The 22,760-nt window shown below is 55.5% G+C and overlaps 1 protein-coding gene and 1 long non-coding RNA gene across 7 annotated transcripts; one reads left to right on the top strand and one right to left on the bottom strand.

Moving 5' to 3' along the window:
- The first annotated feature begins 2,536 nt into the window (after nt 1-2,536).
- Nucleotides 2,537-4,936, top strand: EMD (emerin). Its single transcript, XM_024551157.4, has 6 exons — nt 2,537-2,755; nt 2,912-3,025; nt 3,190-3,267; nt 3,482-3,615; nt 4,058-4,104; nt 4,187-4,936. Exons 1-6 carry the CDS (start codon nt 2,674-2,676, stop codon nt 4,521-4,523), a joined length of 792 nt encoding a protein of 263 aa, XP_024406925.1. The 5' UTR covers nt 2,537-2,673; the 3' UTR covers nt 4,524-4,936.
- Nucleotides 4,937-10,237: 5,301 nt separating this feature from the next.
- Nucleotides 10,238-21,659, bottom strand: LOC112296351 (uncharacterized). Of its 6 annotated transcripts, none has more exons than XR_011650806.1 (6): nt 21,489-21,659; nt 17,371-17,543; nt 15,962-16,122; nt 14,377-14,622; nt 14,073-14,255; nt 10,238-13,571 (listed from the first exon to the last, which is right to left on the bottom strand). It is a non-coding gene; the product is annotated as an uncharacterized lncRNA (long non-coding RNA). The 6 variants fall into 6 exon arrangements; XR_011650810.1 differs by lacking the exon at nt 15,962-16,122 and having other exon boundaries at nt 10,238-11,634; nt 13,391-13,571; nt 14,377-14,723; XR_011650805.1 differs by lacking the exon at nt 15,962-16,122 and having other exon boundaries at nt 14,377-14,723.
- Between the last annotated feature and the right edge of the window lie 1,101 nt (nt 21,660-22,760).

Here is a 22,760-nt window from a genome sequence, read left to right as displayed (position 1 = left end):
CAGAGAAATGTTATTTGTGTTGATATTATTTTTCCTTACAACTTTCAATCTGGCTGGAATTGCAAGTTATACAATATACTGCTTAGAAGCCATTCCCCATCCTTAAAGGAGAAACTGTCTTCCTACTCTTCACTTGGACTCAGTGGCTTCCTAGCCCTTTCACCCTGGCTGCTGTTACCATAGAAACTCCTTTTCCTTAATTCTGTTCACTCTTCCCAGGAAGACTTCTGTGGAGGCCCTACAGCCCCTCCGAGGACTTGGAACCCCTGTTGGGCTGTGCTGTCCAGGCCATTGCCACGAGGACTAGGTACTGGCTAGGGGAACAGTCCATGAATGAATCGCTACACTCTGGGCCCTTGGGAAAGTCTCCTCTCTCTCTGGTCCCTCAAATTTCTCCTCTGTGTGATAGGGGTGATGCAGAGGACCTCTCAGCTCTGATGGTCAAGGGCTCTCCCTGGTTTCTGATGGTCTGGGATGGATCTGTACTGCAGCGGGGCTGTACTTGGGCTCCAGAAGCCCACAGGGTAGGTGCTAGGGGCCATCACAGTTCAACCTCCTGGTGCCATCCGTGGTGGGACCTCATAGTGGAACAACAGTGGGGGACATAAAAGGCAGAGTGCCGAGGCAGGTGCCAGGGGAGGGGGTGTTCCTTGGGGAGAAGGCAAACCTAGAATTCCTTGACCTCATAAGGAAACAGCTTGGATGCATACAGGGAGGGGTGGCATGGGGAGGACTGAGCCTCTGGGACATGGGCCAACATTGCAGAAAGAAGGCTTGGAGAGGTGCTGGGGAATGGGTTCTTGCCAGAACTCCAAATTCCATGAGGCAGCCTCTGAGCAGCCCAGAGCCCAAACACCATCTCCCTCCCTGCTCTGAAGCCATGCAAGTGTCTGGGGACGCACACACCTCCTCCTCATCTTTCAGGAGGCAGAGCAGGCCCTGCCTTTACTCTAAAACCAAGCCAATTGCAATTCTTTTGAGGGTCTTTGTGTATGGTCAAACCAGGTCCCTACCTCTTTACCACCCCCTGTGTGGCCACCTCTTCTCCCTTCCATGAGGAAATCTTCATGGAGAACTAGTCTGTGACCCTCACCAGCTGAGCCAGGCAGCCTGAGTCTGAACCAGATCCCTCCGCTCTTCTGCTCCCTGTCACCAGCTGTCATCTATGATACCAAGGACAGCACCTCATTTCCACATGTTCCCAGTTCTGGGCCTGCCCAGGGAGGGGCACCTCAGTTGGCTTCAAACTCTCCACTGGCTGTGTAGAATCTGCAAGGGACAGACCTGTACTGACAAAGGCCCTTACCAAGCTCCTCAGCAGACCTTGGTGCCTTCTATGGTTTGCACCCCTCAGTCCCTAGGTCCCTTGTCGTGGGGGGGGGGGGGAGGGGGGTGGCCCGTACTGCCGTGGCACCGAAGTCCACCCAGACCCAAGTGCTCAGAGCCTGCCAAGCCTTACTGGAAGCCCTGAGCAAGCCACTCTGGGTCTGGAAGGGGACCCCTGGCCCCCTGCTTGGCCACCTTCTGGGTCACACTGGGATGAACAGAGGAAACCCCTAGTGCCCCAGGTGGACGGCAACACCAGGCTGTCTGTGCACACGTCACATGGTGCCCTCTGCCAGTGCCCATTAGCATGCCCGGTCCCTTCCAAGACTGCTTGCTCCTAGAGTGCTGGCAGCCTCCTGGCCCAGTGCCCCATTTCCTCCAGGGTGGAGCAGGGAGGGAGGGAAGCGGTGCGGACCGCAGGGCGCAGGTGCACAGGCTAGCGCCGCGCAGAGCGGTGTAGAATGGAAAGGCCTGCCAGGGAGAGAGGGCATCTGGGGGAAGGCACGGGGGCAGCCTAGGGGCCAGGCTCCACCAGTGTTCCAAGCGGTCGCTGCAGCGCCTGGCCTGGGCCCCGTGTTTTCCCACAGCTCACCCTTAGGATTCAGCCCCTTTCAGCTACTACCCGGGTGATCCTCCGGGGTACGACCGGGGAACCCCAGATTGTAGAGCTCGGGATAGCGAGAGCTGCAGGGGATGGGGCGGGCCCACGTGACTCATGGAGGGCAAGCAACTCCAAGTGCGCCGGCCCCGCCCCGCTCCCAGGCCCTGGCCGGTTTCTGCCGGTTCCACTCACAGGGGCCTCACTCCTCACTTTTCGCTCCTACACACCAGCGGGTGACGCCGGGGCTCGCTATACCCCGCCCCGCTCCCTTGTTCTGTTGAATCTACTCATTTCCTTCACCGCAGGCCCCGCCCCTTTCCAAGTCTGGCCCAAACTCCACAGCTTGTGACGCTTGGCTCGCCAACCCCGCCCCTTCCCCCCGGCGCGCAGCCCCGCCTGCTCCCACGGTCCCACCAGTCCGCACAGCTTTGGCTACTGCTCACTCCCCGCCCCTCTTTCTCCTATAGCTAATCCCGCCCATTTGTGACGTATGGGCTCACCGTCCCCCGCCCCGCTCACTCCTAAAGCGGTACCGGTCTGCGCTGGCTGCTTCCTCGCGTTCTGGCTCCGCCCTGCGCTGCGCGCGCAGTCCGTGGAGCCCGCGGTTGTGACGCAAGCGTGACGCAGGCGTAACGCCGGTTCTGCCGCTCCCGAGGCGCTCGAGCTGTCCCAGCCGCGCTTCGAAGCAGCCGCAGCTAGGCCTGTGTTGCCAGGCCCGGGCCGCCCCCAGGCTTCTGCTGCCAGCTATGGACGACTACGCGGTCCTGTCGGACGCTGAGCTGGCCGCCGTGCTGCGCCAGTACAACATCCCGCACGGACCTGTTGTGGGTACGCGACGGCGGGCGGGCCCCCTCCTCGCACTCGGCCCTGCGCCCCCCCCCCCCCGGGCCCTAGCCCCCTCCCAGGACTCCCTCCTCACGCCCCAGGCTCATGCTCGGGACCACCCCACATCCCTAACCACACCGCAACCCTGTGTCTGGCCAGGATCCACTCGTAAGCTCTATGAAAAGAAAATCTTCGAGTACGAGACCCAGAGACGGAGGCTCTCGCCCTCGAACTCGTCCACGTCCACATCCTCTTTCTCCTTTCGGTTCTCCGGTGAGGCCCCCACCCCAGAGCCCCACCTTCTGTCTGTGGGGACTGGGTTTGGGCTGTAGGGAGGATTGGATCGCACGGGTGTCGCAGGGGCGCTGGCCAGGAGGGACATGGGGAAAGGAGCTTGGGGGCAAATGGTTCTGCTTCCCCCCCCCCCCGCCATTCAGACTTAGATTCAGCGTCGGTGGACTCGGATATGTATGATCTGCCCAAGAAGGAGGACGCCTTACTTTACCAGAGCAAGGGTAAGGCACCCGTGGGGTGGGCCCTGACATCTTCATTCCACTCCCTCAGGGACCTCAGTATCAGGGAGGACTTGAGACCTCAATCCCCACTGTCCCTCAGCAGTCCTGGAGGGGGGAAACTGTCACAGGCCCCAAATAGGAATCGAATTAAGGACATTGGGCCAGGTGGGGGACACCACTGCCCCCTCTGCTACTGCTGCTCCCTCTTCCCAAGGCTATAATGATGATTACTATGAGGAGAGTTACCTGAGCACCAGGACTTACGGGGAGCCTGAGTTTGCGGGCACATCCAAGGGCTTCCGCCAGAACCCAGTTTCACTCTCAGATGTTGACACCTTTCACCACCAGGTGAGTGAGCTTTCCGGCACCCTGTGCTTGGGTACAACCTCAGGGAGTCATAGCTGGGTTTGGATAAATCAGGGGAGCTCCTGGGTGCACATGGTGGCTCTCAAGCCTCCAGGGAGAAATGTGGAAATCCGATACCTGCCTGGTCAGGGGTGTGTCAGGACTGTTTGACTAGAACACATGGGGCACGCTCTGCACCCTGGTCTGGGAGGTTGGTTTGAGCTCTTTTTGAGAATCCTGGAGTAGAAGGTAGGTGCAAGCAGCCAGGACAGTTACTGAGCAAGTGGCAAAACCCCATGTACAGGCCAGGAATTCAGAAGGGTTCTGGAGGCAGGCAGGGCCCTGGCCTTTCAGCAATGGTCAGAATAAGCCAGTCAGGGAAGTTTGGACTAAGGACCATTCTGATCCTGCCAGTTAATCTCTTTACCCTGATTCTCTTCTTTAGGTGCATGATGACGGTCTTTTCTCTTCTGAAGAGGAGAGCAAGGATGGGTGAGTGGTGGGAAGGGCCAGGGACCAGGACTGATCCTGGGCCCAGGCCCTCCTGGTCCATCTGCTCCTTTCTTTGCCTCAGGGAACACCCCATGTATGGCCGGGACAGTGCCTACCAGAGCATCGCGCACTACCGCCCAGTTTCCAACGCTTCCAGAAGCTCCCTGGGCCTGTCCTATTATCCCACATCCTCCACCACTCCCGTGTCCTCATCTTCATCTTCATCTTCTACCCCATCGTGGCTTGCCCGCCGTGCCATCCGGCCAGAGAAGCAGGCCCCTGGGGCTGGTCTGGGCCAGGACCGCCAGGTCCCACTCTGGGGCCAGCTGCTCCTTTTCCTGGGATTTGCTGCCTTCCTGCTCTTAGTGTACTACTCCATGCAGGCCGAGGATAGCAACCCCTTCTGGACGGAGCCCTGAGGGTCTGTCTGGCTTCGTGGCCAGCTGCTCTTGGAAGTTCTGGCCAATTGCCTTAGCAGTGTTTGCTTGGGGAGGGGGGGTGGGTTTGTTTTTATTTTTTCCTGTGTGTTCTAGCTTAGGGGCGCTGGGCCTGGCCTGGGGTGGTGCTTGCTCCCCCTGCCTTGTCCTGCCAGGGAGGCAGCAGACCCAGGCCCTCCATAGCATGGTGGGCCTGGGCGGGCCTTGCTCTGGCGTCTCCTGACCCTGCTTGCCTCTGATCCTTAGGACCCAGGAGGGCAAGATCCTTCTGGAGAGGAGAACATAGTTGTCATTGCATGCCTCCTGTTCTTGTCACCTTGTTGTGGGGATTAACCAAAGGCCACCCTGACTCTTGTTTTCGTGGACACACAATAAAAAGACCGTTTATTTTTAAAGAGTTGGCTCTTCCTGCTCAGAGAGGGGTGGGCCTCTCTGCTCGGGGCCTCCACCGGGGTCTCCAGGGTTACCACCTGGCTTTGTTGGTTCTCCCTTTTTGCTTTGGGCTTGGGGTATGGATCATATTCTACCCACAGATATATTTGTGCTTTGCTTGTGGGGTCCACTCCCAGACTTGTAACTACTTATGAAAATTACTGCAGAACCACAGGGTGAGGAAAGCCCAGTTAGAAATGCAGGTGAGGCCGCATGCACAATGCTGCCCGCAGATGTTTTAACCAGGAAGAGCTGATGCCAAACTCAGCCTCTAAGGGCAGCTGTGCTCTGTGGGCCTGCTGGAAAGCTGCTTGTTCAGTGACATGGGGAAGGCTCCCAGGACTCTGAAATGCCCCGCCTGTGGGCAATTCTTCAGCTGCCTGTATTCTTATCTCCAGTTTTTCTGTCATGGGTATTTCACAATCTTCAAATTTTACATGTGTTTAAAAGTGCATGCTAAGGAAACAGGGTAGAATGCCATGTGAGGCTGTGCATTCTCTTGGTACACTGCTGGCAAAGGTTGGAAAAACACGGAGCTGTCATCTGCTCCAATCAGGCAGATGGCAAGCACAGGTGAGGCCAGGGCTTCCTGGAGAGATGGGGCCCTGGCATCCATCCATCTCACCTCTGACCGGCTCCTTGCTACAGCTGGTAGGACTCAGTGGGCCCCAGCTTCGCGTCTGGCACAGCACCCACGCAGCACCAGCACGTGCACCCATGGGCTGCTGAGCCTTGGAGGCTCCCAGCTGTCTGTGGCCACATGGCCAGCTCAGGTCAGGGCTGGGTCTGGGACCTCCCTACGCACAGCTCCTGGCAATTTCTCCTTGCTGCATCCTAGTCTCGCCTCACATTTGTTGTATGTTTTCCTGAAAGGAACACGTGCTTTTTGTGCATTTGAAGTGTACAAAGCAATGAAAGAAATGAATTGCTTTTATTTTTCTCACCAATCCCACAGCCACAGCCTCCTTTGTTTGCTGCAAGCCGCTGCCACCTGTGGCATGGACTCCCCAGACCTCCATCCTCTGCCCCTTACCATCCTAGTGCAAGCGCTGACACCCACTTGCTGCATGCCGGGGCGGGGGGGGGGGGGGGGCAGGGTCAGGGAATGTTGCCGCATCACTGATGCTCAGCTCAGTGAGCATGTGTGGGGGGGAGGGGCAGAACAAGTAGGCTGAACCAGGACCCCAGAGGGGCACAGTGACACAGCTTGTTTCAGCAACTGATCCCAAATCAAGTATGTTAGGAGGGACCCCCCACAAGCAGTGCTTGGGACTGCTGTTGCACTGGAGAGGTAGGTGGAGCCTAGTGAACCCTATGTGGGGCCTGGGGAAGTGGCAAGGTTTGACATACCAAAGCTCTGGAGTAGCTGGGGTGGAGAAAAGGGACAGCATGAGCGGAAGGGGAGTGGACGTGGGGCATCCCAAGGAAGGGAACAGAGATGGCATGGCTTCTAGGTAGATCAGTTTCCCTAAGTCTCTGGTTCTCCATCTGTTTCAGGAAAAACAGGGAGGCTAGGTAAGTGTGCCTGGCAGCCACTGTGACATCTACCCAAGAAAAGAGGCAAACACTCTTGTGATGTCGCCCCCTTTTCATTCATGTATTCCCCAAGGGCAACCACATCCATTCATTACCATGTGCCAGATGAAGGGTTGCTGGGGGCTCCCAGCCAAGGGGCTTTGAGCCTCCTGCCCCAAAGCTCTGAGAACACGCCCATCCCCAGGAGTCCTGATCTCCCCTAGGACATCCCCTCAGGCCTGGTCTCACTCCTCAGGGCTTCATGGGACCCTGAATGCTCTTCTACCCCTCCGGTGATGCCAAGAGCTCTGTGCACCCCTATCCCCACGCTTCACACCCAACCCCCTGAGCTCTGGAGCCCCATAAGGGCATCTGAGTGCTCCCTAGTGCCCTGGGTACCCCAACCCAAGGTTTTCAAGGGCTCCATAGGCCCCCAAGGAAACCCCAAGCTTGAAGTTCTCCACCTAGTGTTTTCCAGGGCTCTGGGACTACTTCCCTTCCTTGAGAACTTCAAGGGGACCACCCTCCCAAAAGCCTCCTAGGGCTCTGAGGCCCCCCACCCCGATAATGGCAACTGAGGGCTCTAGCACTCCTACTCCCCAGGACGCAGGCCCATCATCCCTCCCAGCTTCCCCTCCAAGGGCTGCAGCTGTGCTGGAGACACAGCAGGGGCAACAGTTGCTTGTAGGTTAACAGATCATGGCTCTGCTTCCATTGGCCCAACGGGTCCTGTTGGCGTGTTGGACACAGCACTGAGGGTGGCCGTGGGGGGAGCTGGGTGCATCCTGGGGGTAGAGGATATAGAGTGCCCTGCTCGTGGGACAATGGGTGGAGCCCAGAAATACCACTACTGACCTCCCCCATGAAATCACCCCCTTGACAGGTCTAGGGGAAGCAGCAGACAGCACTGGGCATGCCCAGAGGAGTCTCTGCCTTGACCACCACGCTGCACAACAGCCACTGCGGAGCTAGAGACAGGGCCTCCTGAGCCAGTTGCATCCTGGCTCCAAGCAGGCAACCTCCAAGAGGACAGCCCAAGGGATACACATCCTATGTCTCCAAGAAGCTGGACTACCAGGGGCTTGGAGAAACTTAAAGAACTGGAAAGGGGTACTGGGTCCTTACTGTTCCTACACCTGGGGCTGGACCTCTGCCCCGGGCTCCAGGTGGCCAGTCTGCAGTCCACCCCAGGGACTCAGGACACAGCGGAATAAAACTCCCTGGCCCCCCACTTATCCCTCCCACTGTCCTCAAAGGCCAGGAGTGGATGGAGGCAGGTGTACTCTGGAGGCTTCTGGAAGCTACCCAGCTGGAGAGGGGAGGGGCAGGAGGAGGCAGAGCCAGGCCCAGAGAGGTCGGCACCAGTGGGCAGATAGAGATGCCCGAGGCACCCCTCCTCCCCTCGGCCCACTGGGCACCCAGGGTGCTGCATACAAGGAGCGCACCTCCCTCCCCAGTCACCAGAGCTCATGCCCCTCCCTGGGCGGGGCCCTCTGAGAGGAGACATTCCTGCCTCCCTTACTCTCCCAAATGCCTGCCCGGTGCCCCCCACCCCAGGAGACGGCCCCAGAGCTGAGCCAGCTAACCTGGAGTCCCTGTCCCCTCCCTGGACGCCACATCAGGCCCAGAGAGCTGTGTGGTCACCCAGGCCACCAGTCCCCATGCCCGAGCCCTGCTCACCAATAGGTGCCAGGAGCAGAGGAGAGGTCCCTGCCACGTGCCCTCCCCAGGCTCACCCACCTCACTATGAAGTCAGGGGAGGAGATGGCTGGTCAGCCTATTGGGAGCGTCCCACCTCATCAGGGGGAGGGCCGAGCTGACCACCCTCAGCACACGGCCAGCCTCCACGCCCGCCCCGGCCACACTTCTGCCCCGACCCTCCTGGCTAACCAGCTCCCCAAGAGGCTGAGAGGGGCCCAGGTGGGGAACAAGGAGCACTGGACCCCCAGGGCTGGGCCGCCACCCCCCCTTCCTGACAGTGAGGAAGTCCCAGCATGTCAACAAGGGCAACACTGGTCTGGGGACCCTTGGGGTCCCCTCAGGGCCCCCTCCAGCACAGGCACCCTCCTCCACTCCAAGCATGGGGCCAGGTGCCCCAGGGCAGCCCCCCAGGAACCTCAGTGGAGCCAGTGGGCCGAGGAGGGGTAACCGCCCAGTCAGGGTCAGTGAGCACGCGGGGTGCTGGGTGCTGGCCTCGGGCCATCATGTGCACTTGGAGATGGACGCCTCAGGGCAGCCTCATCCTCCTGCAGGGCCCCGGGCCCATCCCAGCTGCAGACCAGTCCCCGACGGGGCAGGGACTGTCACGTACAGCAGGCGGCTCCTCGGGCCCAAGGCGTCCCCAGGGAGGGCATTCCTTAGCAAGAGGACACTGCTGCTTGAGGTCAGGCTGGTTTTAGCCACCTCCGTGACCCACCACAGCTGTCACGGCAGGTCCCCCTGAGCCCAGCAAGGCTGCTGCCAGGGGAGCAGGGCTGAGGAAACCGCCAAGCAGGGGGCGGGGGAGAGGTTGCCCGAGGGTCAGCACAGCTGCCGAAGACAGGCCCGGCACTGGCAGCTCATGCCCCCTGGGAGTGGACCCAGGTCCTCAGGCAGAGGGTGAAGGCCACAGAGGGTCACTGACGGTGGGTGGGGACAGGGTCTGGCTGGTGCTGTGACTGTGCCCATCCTCAGAGCAGGCCACTAGGAGGAGCTCCCCCAGGGCAGGGTGCCATGCACAGCTGGCCGAGGGAGGACCCAGTGCCCGTCCCGCCCTCCACGGCCCTTGTGGGCAGGCGGCCCCCGAGGGAAGACTGCAGGGCAAGTGGGCCCCCCTCACTGTCCCTCCCGCCCAGGGCTGAGGGTCGGGAAGGTGGCTCAGCTCCAGCACGGGCTGCCGGGATGGTGAGGTCAGCTGTCAGATGGCCCAGCCCAGTGGCGTGGGGCGGCCCGGGCCTCAGCATCTCCAGGGGAGATGCAACAGCCTGGCTGACTGTCCCCAGGAGTCAGGACCAGCATCCCTGAGGCAAGGTGCTCAGCAAGCATCACCTTGCTCTCTGCTTCTTCCCCTGGGAAACAGAGAGCCCCGGAAGGTGCCAGGGGCTGTTGCCATGGGCCTGTGTTGCCCAGCAGCAAGAGCCAACAAGAAAAGTCTCGCTGCCCACAGAAACTGTGTGACAAATTCAGAGCCACCAAGTGCGTCATTGGGGAAGTCACCTCTGAGCCCCAGCCAGGGAAGGGCAGGCGTGTTTCCGGGGCAACGCCATGCAATGGGCCTCCTGCAGCCACAGTGAGGGTTCCTTCCCGAACCACGGGACACTCGGCTGCCCCCCCCCCCCCCGTGCCAGGCTGGTGCACCACACTCAGCCAGCAGAACCCAACCTGGGGCTACCTGATACCCCATTGCAGAAAGGGGGCTTGCCAGCCTGCACCTCCATCATGTGGCTGCACCTCACCGTTTCCTGCCCCCCACAGACTTCAAGGCTGCAGGGTGAAAGGGTGGAGGGGAGGGTGGGGGAGATGAGGTGCCTGTGTACAGAGAGAGGTCACCCCTGCCTCAGGGCAGCTGCACGTGTCCCTGGGGAGAAGGTATCAGGGCAAGACTGAGCCAGTGGGTGGGGACTGACAGGGCGCTGGCAAGAGCTGCTGGGAAGACAAAGAGCTTCCTGCCCCTGGGCCTGGGGCTGCCCTGGGCCCGGGACTGCCACGGGGGCTGCAGACTCCCCTGGAAAGGGCAGGGAGCACACGCCGTGGGCACATGGGGGCTCCAACGCATATCCCTCTCCCCTCTGGCTTCTTGTGTGATTTAGTTACAGCGCTTTAAAGACAAAGAGCCACTCTGCCCTGACAAGCACAGGCCCTGCCTGTGTTGGTGCCGGGGCCAGAACTCGCCACCCCACACCGACGACGACGGACCCGTTCTCAAGGGGCCTGTTGCGTGTGGCACCAGGAGTCCTCGCTCCTGGACACCCAGATTCAGCCGCGAGGACGCTCCTCGGAGCCTTGCCATTTGCTGTGAACAGAGCACCCTTCACCCTAGCGGGTGTCATTGTTCCCTCCAGCATAGTTCAGGGTTCACCTGTGTGACCCATAAGAACACGGCAGAGGGGAGGGAATGTCACTGAGACATAAAGTGATAAAGAGACTGGCTTCCATTTGGGGGCTGCTCCCCCTCTCCCCTGGCTCTGGGAGAGCCCTGCCCTGAGCAGCTCTACAGACAGGCCCATGGGGGGCACCGAGACCCCTGCCACGTCCACGGGAGTGATCTTGGAGGCAGAGCTCCCCCCACCAGGCAGAGCAGAGGGAGCAGTCTACCAGACTCGGCAGAGTGCAGCCTGTGAAAGACCCTCAGCCAGGACTCCCAGCCAAGCCCTGCAGCTGCCCTGGGAGGTCCCAAGTGTCAGTCACACCAGGGTGCTACATTTGGGGCAGGTTGTCATGCAGCAACAGGGAACTAACACGCAAGTGTGAGTGGAGAACGGGCCCTGGCCGGGTGGCTTAGTTGGTTGGAGCGTTGTGCCGATTCACTAAGGTTGCGGGTTTGGTCCCCAGTAGTAGCACATGCGGGTTTCAACCCATGGGTGCCTGAATGTCGGGAGTGGCAATCGATGTTTCTCTCTCTCTCTCTCTCCCTCTCTCTGTCTCTCTGTCTCTCTCTCTCTCTCTCTAATTCTCTCTCTCTCTCTAATAAACAGCCCTGGCTGCTGCGGCTCTGTGGATTGAGCACCGGCCTGAGAACTGAAAGGTTGCCAGTTTAATTCCCAGCCCGGGCACATACCTGGGTTGTGGGCCACGTCCTCTGTTTGGTTGTGTGAGAGGCAACTGATCGATGTATCTCTCGCACATCGATGTTTCTCCCCCTCTCTTTCTCCTTCCCTTCCCCTCTCTCTAAAAGTAAAATAAATGCAATCTTTTAAGAAATCAATAAACATATCTTCAGGCGAAGACTTTGTAAGTAAGTAAAGAAAGAAAGAGAAGAAGAAGGCTCTAGACCTGGCTGGTGTGGCTCAGTGGACTGAGGGCTGGCCTGCGAACCAAAAGGACGCTGGTTTGATTCCCAGTCAGGGCACATGCCTGGGTTGCAGGCCAGGTCCCCGGTGGGGGGCACGCAAGAGGCAACCACACATTGATGTTTCCCCCTGTCTTTTCTCCCTTTCTTCTCCTCTGTCTAAAAAATAAATAAATAAAATCTTTTGAAAAAGCAAAGGGCTCTAGGTCAGTCTGAAGCAAACTGACAAGAAACCCAGAAGCCATTAGGAAAAGCCTGGAGGGGCTGATGACATGACACGGAAACCAAATCCATCTGCCCGACCGAACGCAAACCCCAAACCACAAAGTCAAGGGACAAGTGACAAAGTGGGAAAAATATTGGCAAGATGTGACTCAGGGCTCCATCGGTACGGTAGTGACAGGCTACAGCCGGATGACCCAAAAGGAAAACGGGTCAAGGAGGGGAAGGGTGGCAAACGAAAGCCAAAGGTTACTCCACCGTCTGTCCCCAGAGCCAGAATACGCTCAGATGCTGGGGTCCCAGGGACTAACGCTGGTGGACAGTGACTGGCAATGCACTTCACCTGCTGCTCCAACTAGACAACAGGCCACCGTGGAGCCCAACACAGGCCGACCACTGACCGCTGCAAAGACTGGCCAAGGAAGGGGGTGGTGTTGCTGGGCAGTGACACCCAAGAGCTGGGAGGCCCTCCTGGTCAGGGGCCTTAGGCGGGAAAGGCGGAGGCCTCACAGCAGCTACAGAGCGGGCTGCACCCACAGACCTCACCATTGTCAGGGTCGTCCCAGGCAGAAAACCACCTTCTGGTCTGTATGTGTCCCCGAGTCCATGTTCTTGCCCTCGGGGCCCATGTTCCTTTCCCATCCCCGAACTGGGTTTGGGTCTTTCCTCTGCCCCATTGGAGAGTTCTTTCTGTCCCCACTGCCAGGCACAACTCTGACCTCTGCCCCTCTCTCCCCTACGTGCCCAGATGTTACCAGATGCAGTCTGGGAACTGCTGAGCGCCTGCACAGAGCCCGACACCCTTGCCAGGCTGGGCTGTGGACGGGCCTTCAGGTGTGCCAGGGCAGGGTGGGGTGACTGCCGCTAAACAGGAAGCCCCTGATCTCTGAAGGGCTAGCACCCTCCCAGCATTCCCCACACCTGCGGGAACCCTGCGAAGGAGCCAGCCCCAAGCAGGGCAGGGGGCACACACCTAGGAGCTCCAGGTCTTTAGAAAAGGGCTTCTCACACTGGGGTCCCTGGACCGGAATCATCAGCACCACGGGAGATTGTGAGAGTCCCCCGTTCTCAGGCCCCACCTCAGAGCTGCAAGATCAGTGACCTGGGGCGGGCCCAGTGACCTGGGTTTCAACAAGCCCTCCAGGTGCTCTCGTGCACCTGTACCCTCCAGCGTGACACCTACCAGCCCTCTCTGCGGGGCTCACCTTGACCTCCCCAGGGGAGAGGTAGGGAGGCACAGCTGATGGCCGCGACCATGGCCGTCCTGGAGAACAGGCATGCTTGAGCAGGATTCCTGCCCTAAGAGCCCCCCCTGTGAAGTGCCGCCAGGAAGATTGTTGCTTCCTGTCATCCTCACCTTCAGAAGTGTGCACATTCCCAGGTGACTGGCCTCGACTCTGTCCACCTGTCCCTGGATACTAGGCTCCTGTGTATGTGTGTGTAGCCTATGCTTTACAGAAAACTGTCCAGACACACGCAGGAGGCGCTGGAACACAGTGGGCCCAGCAAGGAGTGTGTACGTGAGTGTGTGTGGTGGGTACCTTCTGGGGAGAATGGAAGGTCCCATGAGCTCGGAGCAAGGCCACTCTCACAGGCTAGGACAGAGATGGAGTGATCTTGCTTTTTGCCATCCCGGTGGGGTCACCGCCCTCCTCCTCCCTCATTACGCCCCTGGGGGCCCCAATACACTCACTGTCCCTTGCCATCAGGAGGGCCAGGCACCCTCAGGACGGTGGAGGAAGTCGTGACTGAATCCAGGCTGCCTGATAGAGACCCCACAATCTCTTGGAGCCTGTATTCCGTGGTGGCTTCTTGGGGAGAGGTCGTAGATCCCAGATTCCAGGAAGCGGGGACTCTGGCTGGGTACAGAGCACCTGGAGAGGAGGGGGCAGGCGTATGGCAGAAACAAAGGAGCCGAGCATTTTCTGCGCACGTCTAGGACCTCCACAGACCTCAGCACTACCACCGGAAGCACCGCCTTTCCGCTCACACCTTCAAGGCCAGCTCTGCCAATGGATAGCTTGGCCTGTGAAGAGACTGGTCCCCAGACTGCCCTATTAAACCCAGCCCCTCAGTCCTGGTGGACACTTCTGCTCAATCAAAGCTAGCCAATCTCCTCCTCTCCTCTCTTGGCTCAGTCCTTGTGGGCTTCTTTCTGGGCAGTGGGGCTGAGCTGAGTGTGGACTGGCGGCCAAGAACGTGCCCTCCTGCAGAAAGCAGGGACTTCTTGAGCAGAGCCACGAGGGTTGCCCTGTTTGCAACCCACTGTATGCCCTGCTACTGTGCTTTTGGTGTGAGCTTATATTTTGAGGTAATTAAGTTCACAGGGATTTACATAGAAACGTCCAAGGCACCTGGGGAACTCTTGCACTTACCTAGCATCAGCATCTTGCACGCCCAGTGCAACTCTGAGAGCTGCTCCGGGTTACATGTGCGTGTGTGCATGATTTCGTCATAGGTGTAGATTCAAGTGATGAGTGCCGCCGTCGACGTCCAGTCCATTCCCTCACAAGGATCCCTAAGGTTGATCTCCCACAGCCTCAGCCCGTCTCCTCCTCCTGCCAACCCAGGGCAACCATTATTCTATTCTTACCCCTACAGTTTGGTCATTTGAAGATTGTTACATAAATGGAACTATGCAAAAGGTAGCCTAGGGTGAGCTGTTTTTTTATCACTCACATGATGCCCTTGAGGTCCATCCAAGCTGTCTCCTGTATCCGCGTTCTTCCTTTGCATGGCTGGCGATCGGCCTTGTGGTGGGTCAACCAGTGTTCGCTCAGGCATTCACCCGCTGAAAAAATGAGTTGCGTGTTCCCGGCTTCAGGCGTCTACCAATAACGTGCATGGGCACTGGAGCGCAGGTTTTCCTGTGATGACAGGTTTCCATTTCTTTGGCCTCGGGTCCCAGGGAGCAGTGGCTGGGTCCTGTGGAGGCGGATGTGGAGCTTAGAGAAAGCAGCTGAGGTGCCTTCCGCAGTGGCCGTGCCATTTCACGTCACCACCCTGCAAACTCTTACAGCACGCCGCTGAAAAATTTTACAAAGCAACAGTACCTTAGGCAAGATTGTTAACAAATTTGTTTCATTTCTAACTATATTTTTATATGCAATCACCAACATAGTCATTCAGTTTTAAAAAACATACACCTTACATTTTGATTGTGATTTTCTTTTACTGAGTACTGTATCTTTGAGATCCTTCCATGTCCATACACAATGTCTAGCTCATTTCTTCTCTGGCTGCTTGGTGTTTGATGGAATATGTGTGCTGTAATTTACATAATGAATTCCCAACTGACGTACTGTCACACTTTCTTCCTTTTCTGTTTTGCTATCATATTAATGCTGCAGTCACCAGCACTGAACATGTGTCAGTCTTCCTGTGGGTCCACAGGGGTGTCAAACTCATTTTCACCAGGGGCCACATCAGCTTTGCGGTTGCCTTTAAAGGGCTGAATGTAATTTTAGGACTGTATACATGTAACTCCGGCAAGGAGCTCGGTGCTGCCGCCAGGCAGAAACAAGGTGCCAGGCCGGATAAAACAAGGTGGAGGGCCGGATTCGGCCCACGGGCCTGGTGTTTGACACCTGTGCTCTAGGTCCAATGATCTAGGTCCGGTTAATTTCCAATAACCAGAATTGCCAGGCCAAAACCTATGGGCATTTAGGCCTGACAGGTGTGGCTTAGTGGGTTGGGCATCATCCCGCAAACCAAAAGGTCACTGGTTTGATTCCCACTCAGGTCACATGCCTGGGTTGTATGCCAGGTCCCTGGCTGGGGGTGTGCGAGAGGCAACCAATTGATGTTTCTCTTGCACATCAATGTTTCTCTCCTTCTCTTTCTTACTCCCTTCCCCTCTCTCTAAAATTAGTAAAAATAAATAAATCTTAAAAAAACCTATGGGCATCTAACATGTTAATAGACACTATGTGCCCCTGGACAGGTATCATAGTGTCTATTAACATGCTACTGCCTGAGGGTGCTTAGAGCAGCAGTCCCCAACCTTTCTGGCACCAGGGACCGGGTTTTTCCAGGGCCTAGGGTGGGGGGTGGGGAGGCGGAGCTCAGCCGAGCTTCCTTCGTGGCCTGGTTCCTAACAGGCCATGGACCCCACTCGCTGCCCAGGGGTTGCAGACCTCTGGGTTACAGCATCGTCCCGATATGCCAACGCCGTTGATTCTATACTGGGTAAGGGCACATATAACAATCAAGTAATGAACACATAAATAAGTGGAATAACAAATCGATGTTTCTCTCTCTTTACCTTGGGTGATGTTGCTCAGTGGATTGAGCACCTGCCTGCAAACCAAAAGGTTGTCAACTCAGTTCCTAAACAGGGCACATGCCTGGGTTGTTGTAAGGGACTCAGTTGGGGACATGCGAGAGCCAACCGATTGATATTCCTCTTCCTCCCTTCTCCTCTCTCTAGAAATAAATGAATAAAATCTTTTAAAAATGTTACTAAATTAAAAAAACACTATTTAAGTGTCCCCTCAAAAGATCCCACTTGTTATACACTAGGGCTTAGTGTTTTGTTACATATGCTGCTAATATTTCCTGTCAGTCTGTCTTTTGTCATAAAAGATTAGGTTTGCTTGTTTTGGCTCTTAAGAAGTTATACATTTTTATATTATCAAATTTATTAAACTTTTTTAAAAAGATTTTATTTATTTATTTTAGACAGAGGTCAAAGGATGAAAAAGAGGGAGAGAAACATCAGTGTGTGGTTGCCTCTCGTGCACCCCCCCACTGGGGACCTGGCCAGCAACCTAGTCACGTGCCCTGACTGGGAATTGAACTGACGACCCTTTAGTTCGCAAGCCAACTCTCAATCTGCTGAACCACACCAACCAGGGCAAGTTTATTAAACTCTTAATTGATGAGTTCTGGGTTGTGTCTTAGACATAGAGGCCTCCTCCCACTTGTGACAAGTGGGGAGATTCGAAGCAGAATTTCTGGGTCTGGATTGCCAGTTGCTCATTGACCCAGGCTGGTGGGTGGGCCTGCTGGCCCATCACTGTGGGCTGTGGTGCTGATCACATGACCCACGGCCGCCTGGGCCTGGATTAGGGGCCGTGCCTCTCGGACACCCAACCCCTGTGCTCCAGGGATGCCAGTTCAGTTTGGGAGAAATATGAGGAAATATGCAATGAAAAGTGTTCAGTTATATTGCTTAAATGCATAGGTGGCCTGCAGGTAAGGGAAGGAAATCTGTAGGGAATCAGAGCAAAGGAAAACAGTGGGGTGAGCTGGGGCTGGGGCCCAGTGAGGTGCTGCCTGGCTGGGTCTCCAAGGCACTCAGGGTTCATGGACCTCTGAAGCCGAGCGATCAGAACTGAGATCCCACCTAAAACCAGTGCTCTTGAAGGGACACCTACACGGTGAAAAGGAAGCTCAGGGACAGAAAAAGAAGCAGGTCCAACCCATCCTGGGTCTGGGTGCGAGGGCCGAGAACCCCACCACCCACAGCATCAGCGAGCAGGGCCGCCTTTACCCGGCTGCAGGTGGAGGGGCTTTGGCGAACCCCTGGCTGAGGGAGGAACTGCCTCTCATGGTGGCAGTACTGTTGCGGTCCTGGTAGAGCAAACCCTCCCTGGAAGGGGACACCTCCCCCCGGACTCCCAGAGGCCCCGCTGAAGATTTTAGCAGTCTAAAATTGAAGACACTGCCCACCTTCCTGGAGAATCAGCAGGTCCGTCAAAGAGAGGACTGGCCCTGTCGATGTCCCCAGCACATAACTGCCAGAGGCCAGACAGCAACTTGCGGTAATGGCCGTGTTTGCTACGTGCCTAGACTCCTCCATCCCATCGCCCAGGCAGCCTCTGGAGGTTGGTAGCAGTGTTCTCCTTATTTTCCAGATGGGGAAAGGAGAAAAACAGGACAAAGAAGGGTCAGCAGTTTTCTGGATCACCAGCTAGCAAGTGGCCGAGGCAGGCTGTGGATCCGGGTGTTGGGCTCCAAGCCTGGAGGCAATGCCCTGCAGCCTGGCTTGCTCCCTCGCTCAGAGATTCCCGGGCTGTGCGTGTGGCACATCAGTATGTTCCGAAGGTGTGAAGGGCGAACCCAGGTGAATATCCCCCAGGCCTTGGCCAGCACGTAAGGAAGGGAGGAGGGTGAGAAAGAGAACCATCTTCTACTTTGTATTTAATAAGGGGGGACTCAGAAACCTAGATTGATATTACCTTGGAATTCTCACGAGATCAGAAAACAGTTCTCATGGATATTTACAAATTGTTTGCATTACTGTGAGATAAACCTACTCCTAGACTCTTCAATGGCCTCTGAGACACAACAAAATAAAGACACAGAAGAAGGGATCAAAATTATAAAAATGGGACTTTTGGTCAAGATGGAGGCATAGGTAAACATGCTTCGCCTCCTCACACAATTACAGCAAAAATTACAAGTAGGCTATAAAACAAATATCACCCAGATTCATCAGAAGATTGAGCTGTATGGAAGCCCTACAACCAAGGATTTGAAGAAGCCACATTCATCCAGACGGGTAGGAGAGGCAGAGATGTGGAAAGACAGGGAGAGGTGGAGAGGTTTGGGGAGGCATGAAGACCTGGAGTGGTGGTGGAACTGACAGTCCCACATGCACATGTGTTGGATAAAAATCAGGAGGGATACTCTGGGAGCCAGAGATGCCAGCCCCAGACCAGACTACCCAGCCCGGGGTTCCAGTGCCAGGAAGTAAGTGCCCATAACTTCCAGCTGTAAAAACCAGTGGGGGTTGGGGCAGCAGAAGAAACTGCAGGATTCTCAGGAGACTCCTCTTAAAGGGCTCACAAAGGTCTCAGGACTTATGCAGACTTACCTTTCTGGGATTCAGCACCAGGGCAACAGCTGGAAGGGCACAAGTGGCATGCAGGGAGAATGTGAAGTGACTGGCAACAGAGTGAGAGCCAGGAGACAGCTCCCTCTCAGGCAAGTGTCCAGAGGCCAGGCACCAGCATTGTCTCTTCTCCAAGCCCTCCCCCACACAGAGCCACAAAGTGGTGGAACAGGTTGCCTCGCCCTGGTGAATACCTAAGGCTCTGCCTCATACAACTTACAGGTGCCCTTTCTACCATAGGCCACGCTAAGACAGGGAGTGAAAGCAGCTCTACCTAATACACAGAAACAAACACAGGGAGGCTGCCAAATGTGGAGATAAAGAAACATGGCCCAAATGAAAGAACAGAACAAAACTCCAGAAAAATAACTAAACAAAAAGGAGATAATCAACCTATCAGAAGCAGAGTTCAAAACACTGGCGATCATTATCAGGATGCTGAAAGAACTCATAGGATACTGAGACAGCATAAGAAAGACCCAGGCAGAAACGAAGGTTGTGTTAAGTGAAATAAAGAAAAATCTACAGGAAACCAACAGTGGAGGGGATGAAGCCAAGAATCAAGTCAATGATTTGGAACATAAGGAAGAAAAAAGCATTCATTCAGAACAGCAAGAAAAAAAAAGAAACTCTAAAAAACAAGGATAGAATAAGGAGCCTCTGGGACATCTCCAAACATACCAACATCCGAATCATAGGGGTGCCAGAAGGAGAAGAGGAAGAGCAACAAATTGAAAACTTATTTGAACAAATAATGAAGGAGAACTTCCCTAATCTCACAAAGGAAATAGACTTCCAGGAAGTCCAGGAAGCTCAGAGAGTCCCAAAGAAGTTAGACCCAAGGAAGCACACACCAAGACACATAATAATTATATTGCCCAAGATGAAAGATAAGGAGAGAATCTTAAAAGCAGCAAGAGAAAAGGAGACAGTTACCTACGAAAGCGTTCCCATAAGGCTATCAGCTGATTTCTCTAAAGAAAACTTGCAGGCAAGAAGGAGCTGGAAAGAAGTATTCCAAGTCATGAAAGGCAAGGAACTACATCCAAGATGACTCTATCCAGGAAAGCTATCATTTAGAATGGAAGGGCAGATAAAGTGCTTCCCACAGAAGGTAAACCTAAAGGAGTTTATCACCACCAAGCCCTTATCATATGAAGTGTTAAAGGGAACTATATAAGATAAAGATAAAAACTATGAACATTAAAATGGCAACAAATTCATAACTATCAACAACTGAATCTAAAAAAACAAACTAAGCAAACAGCTAGAAGAGGAACAGAATCATAGACATGGAGATCTTTTGGAGGGTAATCAGCTGGGAGGGAGAAGGGGGAGAATGTGGGAAAAGGTGTAGGGATTAAGAGGTACAAATTGTTAGGTACAGAACAGACAGGGGGATGTCAAGAACAGTATAGAAAATGGAGTAGCCAAAGAACTTATATGCACGACCCATGGACATGAACTAAACGGGGGGATTGGTGGAGGAAATGGGGGTACCAATGGGGGAAAACTTGGGACAACTGTAACACCATAATCAAAAATATATATTTCAAAAAGATAAAAACAATTTTAAAAGCCCAGGCAGACTTGAAAAAAAATTAGAAATAAAAAAACATAATTATTGAAACATAAATCTTAACGGATGGATTAAGTCACAAAGAGATGTCACCAAAGAATGAGTTACCTGAAGGTGGTGCTTTGGAAATTACCTCCTGCCTTGCTCCCCTTCTTAGCTGCTGATGTTGCTTCCTCCCCTGAAAAACTGCAGCAGCTCCTCCTCAAAAACCCAAGCTCTGGCTCTTCGATGCCCCTCATCCTGGCTTCTAGGCTTCCAATGACACCAACTCCTCCCCACCTTCCCCTTGCTTAGGGGCGGCAGCTTCTGCCTGCATTGTCTGTTAGTTCAGTATCCCTTTTTGCATTTCAGCCCTGTAACCTGAGTAACCAGCCTCTTATATTCAAGCTCTGGTTCCTTTCCTCTCTGCTTAAGTCACAGTGTGGCAAGCAGAGAACTTCAGTGACAGCCCTAAAGATTCCCTTACTTTCTGTATCTGCAGGGCTGAGTGCTGAAAATCAAACAATGTTTAACTGCGTGCGTTACAGAATCCCAATGTCATTTGAATCCCCAGCCTCTCCCACATTTCTCATGTGAAAGGTAGTCAGTGGTTGGAGAAGCAGGGCCCTGAAACCTGGAACTGGGGCATCTGGTTGGTCTCAGTTGAAGCTGACCATCAGGAAGCCCCCAGGCCCTCTGAGCATCCCCTTCTGGTGAAAGTAGTCTGCTCTCCCGTGTCTGGGGACTGGTGTTCCATTGCTGGAGGACTGCGTCATTGCCCCACTTGAGCAGGTGCCTTGCAAGGCGACATCTGTTGTCCTTGAAATCTTCTGCAGCCACCCCCTGCTGCCATTAGACCCAAAACTAGGGTCCAATCACAGCGTGCTCTGGGGCACTAGCATACACTAAGGGCAGGGACTTTTTTTCATCTCTGTCTCTACACCCCCTGGTGCACTCCTGTGTTCCTACTCTGAGTGTTCTATACTGCTCTTTGTCCTCCTCAACAAATAGGGAATCACACGTGGGATCATTTCAGGATTCCTGAATTTCAGGCCACTGATTTTCTGATCCCAAACATGGCCCACTAGGACACGGTATCACAGCTGGGGTATAGAAGGTATTCTCTTACTTTCTTGTGGCAAGTAAGGCCACAACTGGGCCGGTGTGTCTGTGGGTAAGGCATGCTTTGGCTGGAGAACTCAGCTGCCAGACCCCACTTGCTTTGGAGCTCTGGGTCTCTGCATCACTTTCCTTCCCTTGTAGGAGTCCAGGAGGGCCTGGGATGCCACCACCCTTACCTGTACCTCCATCCACTACCACCCTCCCCTCCCCTGCACCCCTCCCCCTCCCCCCAGACCCTATTCCACCCTAGCGTCCCCTTTTCTCTTGCCATACCGCTGCCCTCCACCGCCGATCAGCGTGCGGTTAGAAGCAGTGCCCTTGTCCGACTCGTTCTGGGGGCCAGGGTAAGCTGTCTGACCCTCTTCTCAGGAATGCCAGGCCGCGGGCAACCAACCCGGTTGAGCCTCCTGCGGGCTGCGAGTTGCTACTCTGGCGTTGCCCAGCGCGTCGCTGGCGGCACTGATTGGCTGAGTTCCAAATGAGTGACGGAACAAAACCCAAATGACATGACGTGGTCTGGGCCACACCCACACGCTGATTGGAGTGCCGGGGTAGGCAAGCGCAGCCGGCTCAGCGCCGGCAGGGCGGGCCGGACCGCGGGGCGCAGGCTGGCGCGAGAAAGTGATAAATGAATGGTGGGTAGAGGGAGCACCAGTAGGGCAAGGCGGATCGGAGGGGTGTGCGAACAGCCAAGGCTGCAGAGGAGGGGAGGGCTGTCCAGGGAGAGAAAAGATGGGCCTAAATAGCTACTGAGCCCTGGAACAACCCCAGTGAGGCCCGGAAGGGGGCTGAGGCGCGCGGAGGGCCGAGCTAGCGGCTGGAGGAGGAGAAACCAGCCAGGAAGGCAGGGCAGCTCTCAACGGGGACATTTTGATAGCACTTCCAAAATCCTGTCCATAGCCCTATGAAATGGATACTATTGCTGTCATCACCGTCACCCCCTTTTACAGATGAAAGAAACAGGCAAAATGGATTACCTAGTCACCACCCCACCACCCCAAGTAGATGTTGACCTGGAGATGAAGGCCAAGCAGGGGGCGGGGTACCCTCCCTGCTTGCGGCTCCTCCGTGGGAGAGAATTAGAGGAGCAAGTGGTCATTCTGAAGACTCAGGGGCAGGGACGCCAGGGTCCATGGCTCTAGAACAATTAAGGAACATTCAGCACCTACACCAGTTGACTGTGTGCCTGCCACTACCCTACCCTCCTTGGCTAGTCTGCACTCAGGAGGTAAACCTGGGAGCAAGCTGTGATTGGACCCTAGTTTTGGGTCTAATGGCAGCAGGGGGTGGTTGCAGAGGATTTCAAAGACAGGGGGTATCACCTTGCAAGGCACCTGGCTCAAGTGAGGCAATGACGCAGCTCTCCAGCAATGGAACACCAGTCCCCAGACACGGGAGAGCAGACTACTTTCACCAGAAAGGGATGCTCAGAGGGCCTGGGGGCTTCCTGATGGTCAGCTTCAACTGAGACCAACCAGGTACCCCAGTTCCAGGTTTCAGGATCCCGCTCAACTGTTGCCCTACCTTTCACATGAGAGACACGGA

Source organism: Desmodus rotundus, chromosome X (genome assembly GCF_022682495.2).
Source record: "Desmodus rotundus isolate HL8 chromosome X, HLdesRot8A.1, whole genome shotgun sequence".
Classification (NCBI taxonomy): domain Eukaryota; kingdom Metazoa; phylum Chordata; class Mammalia; order Chiroptera; family Phyllostomidae; genus Desmodus; species Desmodus rotundus.
Note: the sequence above shows the minus strand (reverse complement) of the source record. Positions and strands in the feature narration are given on the sequence as shown.

Coding starts and splice junctions, on each gene's coding strand:
- EMD (XM_024551157.4), top strand. CDS start 2,674: ATGGACGACTACGCGGTCCTGTCGGACGCTGAGCTGGCCGCCGTGCTG. Junction 2,756..2,911: donor CCCGCACGGACCTGTTGTGG/GTACGCGACGGC, acceptor GTGTCTGGCCAG/GATCCACTCGTAAGCTCTAT. Junction 4,105..4,186: donor GAAGAGGAGAGCAAGGATGG/GTGAGTGGTGGG, acceptor TCTTTGCCTCAG/GGAACACCCCATGTATGGCC.